The sequence below is a fragment of the Salmo salar genome, chromosome 02 (genome assembly GCF_965601325.2).
Source record: "Salmo salar chromosome 02, fSalSal1, whole genome shotgun sequence".
Classification (NCBI taxonomy): Eukaryota; Metazoa; Chordata; class Actinopteri; order Salmoniformes; family Salmonidae; genus Salmo; species Salmo salar.
Genome location: NC_138292.1, coordinates 86,577,236 through 86,583,235, shown reverse-complemented (window position 1 = coordinate 86,583,235; position 6,000 = coordinate 86,577,236). Strand labels below are relative to the sequence as shown.

At 46.2% G+C, this 6,000-nt stretch overlaps 1 protein-coding gene across 2 annotated transcripts in view; it reads left to right on the top strand.

Annotated features, from left to right (window-relative positions):
* The first annotated feature begins 533 nt into the window (after positions 1 to 533).
* LOC145862978 (uncharacterized) overlaps positions 534 to 6,000 on the top strand; it is a 37,669-nt gene continuing 32,202 nt past the window's right edge. For both annotated transcript variants that reach the window (XM_082967900.1, XM_082967901.1), the window contains exon 1: positions 534 to 1,495. In XM_082967900.1, coding sequence (XP_082824026.1) covers positions 796 to 1,495 — 700 coding nt within the window. In that variant the 5' untranslated portion in view covers positions 534 to 795. The remainder of the gene's footprint in view (positions 1,496 to 6,000) is intronic.

The window sequence follows — 6,000 nt, the reverse complement described above, 5'->3', positions numbered from 1 at the left end:
CCTGGCACCCCACAAGGAGTCGCAAGAGCGCGATGAGCCAAGTAATATATATATATATATATATATATATGTTTTTATTATTATTTTATTTTTGTTCACTCACCTTTTGAGTTCGCCAAAAAACCCAAAGAAGAAGAAGTCAGCAACCTATCGGAGGTGTTCGGTGAGAGAAAGTTAGGTTGAGGTTGCCAGGGTTACAGTAGGACAGAAAGTGTTGTATGCCGAAGCAGTGAAGAGAGTGGTAGAGGAAGATCGGTGAGGGATCCTGAGAGGATTCCTGTGAATAGGCAGAGACCAAGGGAGAGTGCAGAACAGTTGCAGGTGGTGTTGAGTGGTAGTGTTCTGTCCTCCCAGACTGTTGGCCTGGAGTAGGATTAAATAGGGTTGAATAATGGAATGGGTTAATAGTTGCCAGGGAAACTGTACTTTTCCACAATTTGTATTACCAAATCAATAATTGAATGTAGGTAGGCTGTGAATGGCCTCACACACCAGTACAGCAGGTGGCGGTACATGCACCTTAAACCCGGATGAGCTCCGCCAACCAAATCCTAAAGAAGAAGAAGTCGGCCACCTCGGTAGCTTGCTTGGCAACATAGCTGAAACATTGGCGCTCTTCAGACGCTTTCGGTGATTATTAGCCACTGTGTTTTAAACTAATTTCTGTTGTCTAGCTAGTTACTACCCCTTTTGTTTAATTTTTCTGTTGTTAGTCATCTAGCTAGCTGGTTAAGTCAGTAGTAGTATTATACTAGTTGCTAATGCTAACTAGCTAGCAAGCTAACATCCCCGACCATGAGCTCACTAAACTACTCCACCCATGAGGAGGTCTGCTGGATGGAGAAAGAAACTCTCGTGAAAGAGGAGAATGAAGAAGAGGATGTCACAATAAAAAAAGAAGTAGAGAGTGAGGCTGTTACAGTGAAAGAAGAAGAGAAAGACGTTATAGTGAAAATAGAGGCGTGCAGAGTGAAAGAGGAGGAGGATGTTACTAAAGAGCTGGAGAATGCCGTTTTTGGAATGAAGAAGGATGAGGGGGAGATGACTGTTACTGTGAAGGAAGAGGAGGAAGACTATGCCGTTTTTGGAATGAACGAGGAGGGGGAGGTGACTGTTGCAGCAAAAGAAGAGGAAGAAGCTTTCAGAGTGAAAGAGGAGGAGGATGTTACTCTGAAGGAAGAGGAGAAAGCTTTCAGTGTGAAAGAGGAGGAGGATGTTACTCTGAAGGAAGAGGAGAAAGCTTTCAGTGTGAAAGAGGAGGAGGATGTTACTCTGAAGGAAGAGGAAGAGGAGGCCGTTTTAGGAATGGAGGGGGAGGTGACTGTTAGAGCAAAAGAAGAGGAAGAACCTTGCAGAGTGAAAGAGGAGGAGGAGGTTACTCAGAAGGAAGAGAAAGAGGAGAATGCCGTTTTTGGAATGAAAGAGGAGGGGGAGGTGACTGTCTCATTGGAGGAGGAAGAAGACGAAGAAGACACAACAGGAGATCTGATTAACAGTAAGTACTGTCTTAAAAACAGGCAAATACTCAGCAGTTGTTGAACTATATGTGTGGTTAGGAATTGTTAAAGCTACAGATTGTCATCAACCAACAAAATGTTAATGGACAAAATGCTTCCCATTTAAAAAATATATATAAAATTCCCAACATTTTTAATCATCACTGAATATCTCTTCCTGTAGTGCTTTGCTCATTCTCTATACTCGTCATCCCATGAGAGCAAGGTTATTATTTTGTATTTATTATAGTTATTATCAATGGTAGTATTATTAGGTCCTTGGTTTTTTAGTTATAAGATAAAAGGCAGATCTGATCTGATTTGCAAAAATGTATTTTACCTTTATTTAACTAGGCAAGTCAGTTAAGAACAAATTCTTATTTACAATGGAGGCCTAACCCAGACGACGCTGGGCCAATTATGCGCAGCCCTATGGGACTCCCAATCACGGCCGGTTGTGATACAGCCTGGAATCAAACCAGGGTCTGTAGTGACACCTCTAGCGCAGAGATGCAGTGCCTTAGACCGCTGTGATACAGCCTGGAATCGAACCGGGGTCTGTAGTGACACCTCTAGCATTGAGATGCAGTGTCTTAGACGGCTTCGCCACTCTGGAGCCCAGATGAGTACATTAATGAGTACATTAGTTTTATTTCATCCTTCTATGACTGGTGTAAATGTATTATCTGATAAAGAAACCAACATACGCCCAGCCAACATGTCTCCTCCCCCAAACCTACCATCCTGTTCCCCCAACCCCACCCAGCCAACATGTCTCCTCCCCCAACCCACCATCCCGTTCCCCCAACCCCACCCAGCGGTGTGTAGCATCTATATACTGGGTGGTGGTGGTGGTGTGTAGCATCTATATACTGGGTGGTGGTGGTGGTGTGTAGCATCTATATACTGGGTGGTGGTGGTGGTGTGTAGCATCTATATACTGGGTGGTGGTGGTGGTGTGCAGCATCTATATACCTGGTGGTGGTGGTGGTGTGTAGCATCTATATACTGGGTGGTGGTGGTGGTGTGTAGCATCTATATACTGGGTGGTGGTGGTGGTGTGCAGCATCTATATACCTGGTGGTGGTGGTGGTGTGTAGCATCTATATACTGGGTGGTAATGGTGTGTAGCATCTATATGCTGGGTGGTGGTGGTGGTGTGTATCATCTATATACTGGGTGGTGGTGGTGGTGTGTAGCATCTATATACTGGGTGGTGGTGGTGTGTATCATCTATATACTGGGTGGTGGTGGTGGTGTGTAGCATCTATATACTGGGTGGTGGTGGTGATGTGTAGCATCTATATACTGGGTGGTGGTGTGGTGGTGGTGGTGTGTAGCATCTATATACTGGGTGGTGGTGGTGTGTAGCATCTATATACTGGGTGGTGGTGATGTGTATCATCTATATACTGGGTGGTGGTGGTGGTGTGTAGCATCTATATACTGGGTGGTGGTGGTGTGTAGCATCTATATACTGGGTGGTGGTGGTGTGTATCATCTATATACTGGGTGGTGATGATGTGTATCATCTATATACTGGGTGGTGATGATGTGTATCATCTATATACTGGGTGGTGATGATGTGTATCATCTATATACTGGGTGGTGATGATGTGTATCATCTATATACTGGGTGGTGATGATGTGTATCATCTATATACTGGGTGGTGATGATGTGTATCATCTATATACTGGGTGGTGATGATGTGTATCATCTATATACTGGGTGGTGATGATATGTATCATCTATATACTGGGTGGTGATGATATGTATCATCTATATACTGGGTGGTGATGATATGTATCATCTATATACTGGGTGGTGATGATATGTATCATCTATACACACCACCACCACCACCACCCAGTATATCATCTATATACTGGGTGGCGGTGGTGGTGTGTAGCATCTATATACTGGGTGGCGGTGGTGGTGTGTAGCATCTATATACTGGGTGGCGGTGGTGGTGTGTAGCATCTATATACTGGGTGGCGGTGGTGGTGTGTATCATCTATATAATGGGTGGCGGTGGTGGTGTGTGATCATCTATATACTGGGTGGTGATGATATGTATCATCTATATACTGGGTGGTGATGATATGTATCATCTATATACTGGGTGGTGATGATATGTATCATCTATATACTGGGTGGTGATGATATGTATCATCTATATACTGGGGGGTGGTGATGATATGTATCATCTATATACTGGGGGGTGGTGATGATATGTATCATCTATATACTGGGGGGTGGTGGTGGTGATATGTAGCATCTATATACTGGGGGGTGGTGGTGGTGATATGTAGCATCTATATACTGGGTGGTGCTGGTGGTGGTGGTGTGTAGCATCTATATACTGGGTGGCGGTGGTGGTGTGTATCATCTATATAATGGGTGGCGGTGGTGGGTGGCGGTGGTGGTGTGTATCATCTATATACTGGGTGGTGATGATATGTATCATCTATATACTGGGTGGTGATGATATGTATCATCTATATACTGGGTGGTGATGATATGTATCATCTATATACTGGGTGGTGATGATATGTATCATCTATATACTGGGGGGTGGTGGTGGTGATATGTAGCATCTATATACTGGGTGGTGCTGGTGGTGGTGGTGTGTAGCATCTATATACTGGGTGGTGGTGGTGGTGTGTAGCATCTATATACTGGGTGGTGGTGGTGGTGTGTAGCATCTATACACTGGGTGGTGGTGGTGGTGTGTAGCATCTATACACTGGGTGGTGGTGGTGGTGTGTAGCATCTATATACTGGGTGGTGGTGGTGGTGTGTAGCATCTATATACTGGGTGGTGGTGGTGGTGTGTAGCATCTATATACTGGGTGGTGGTGTGTAGCATCTATATACTGGGTGGTGGTGTGTAGCATCTATATACTGGGCGGTGGTGTGTAGCATCTATATACTGGGCGGTGGTGTGTAGCATCTATATACTGGGCGGTGGTGTGTAGCATCTATATACTGGGCGGTGGTGTGTAGCATCTATATACTGGGCGGTGGTGTGTAGCATCTATATACTGGGCGGTGGTGTGTAGCATCTATATACTGGGCGGTGGTGGTGGTGGAGCATCTATATACTGGGCGGTGGTGGTGGTGGAGCATCTATATACTGGGCGGTGGGGTGGTGTGTAGCATCTATATACTGGGCGGTGGTGTGTAGCATCTATATACTGGGCGGTGGTGTGTAGCATCTATATACTGGGCGGTGGTGGTGGTGTGTAGCATCTATATACTGGGCGGTGGTGCCCGGGTGGTGTGTAGCATCTATATACTGGGTGGGGGCCCGGGTGGTGGTGTAGCATCTATATACTGGGGGGGGGCCCGGGTGGTGTGTAGGCATCTATATACTGGGCGGTGGTGGTCCCGGGTGGTGTGGAGCATATATATACTGGGGGCGGTGGCTCCGGGTGGTGTGTGAGCATATATATACGGGTGGGTGGTGCATCGATATCGGGTGGGGGATCATCTATATACTGGGTGGTGGGGAGCTCGATATCGGGTGGGGGGGGGGATCATCTATATACTGGGGTGGTGGTGGTGTGTAGCATCTATATACTGGGTGGTGGTGGTGATGTGTAGCATCTATATACTGGGTGGTGGTGGTGATGTGTAGCATCTATATACTGGGTGGTGGTGGTGATGTGTAGCATCTATATACAGGGTGGTGGTGGTGATGTGTAGCATCTATATACAGGGTGGTGGTGGTGGTGTGTAGTATCTATATACTGGGTGGTAATGGTGTGTAGCATCTATATGCTGGATGGTGGTGGTGGTGTGTAGCATCTATATACTGGGTGGTGGTGGTGGTGTGTAGCATCTATATACTGGGCGGTTGTGGTGTGTAGCATCTATATACTGGGTGGTGATATGTATCATCTATATACTGGGTGGTGATGATATGTAGCATCTATATACTGGGTGGTGGTGTGTAGCATCTATATACTGGATGGTGGTGGTTGTGTGTAGCATCTATATACTGGATGTTGATGTGTAGCATCTATATACTGGGTGGTGGTGGTGGTGGTGGTGTGCAGCATCTATATACTGGGTGGTGGTGGTGGTGGTGTGTAGCATCTATATACTGGGTGGTGGTGGTGGTGTGTAGCATCTATATACTGGGTGGTGGTGGTGGTGTGTAGCATCTATATACTGGGTGGTGGTGGTGTGTAGCATCTATATACTGGGTGGTTGTGGTGGTGTGTAGCATCTATATACTGGGTGGTTGTGGTGGTGTGTAGCATCTATATACTGTGTGGTGGGTGGTGTGTAGCATCTATATACTGGGTGGTGGTGGTGTGTAGCATCTATATACTGGGTGGTGGTGGTGGTGGTGGTGTGTAGCATCTATATACTGGGTGGTAATGGTGTGTAGCATCTATATGCTGGGTGGTGGTGTGTATCATCTATATACTGGGGGGTGGTGGTGGTGGTGGTGGTGTGTATCATCTATATACTGGGTGGTGGTGGTGGTGTGTA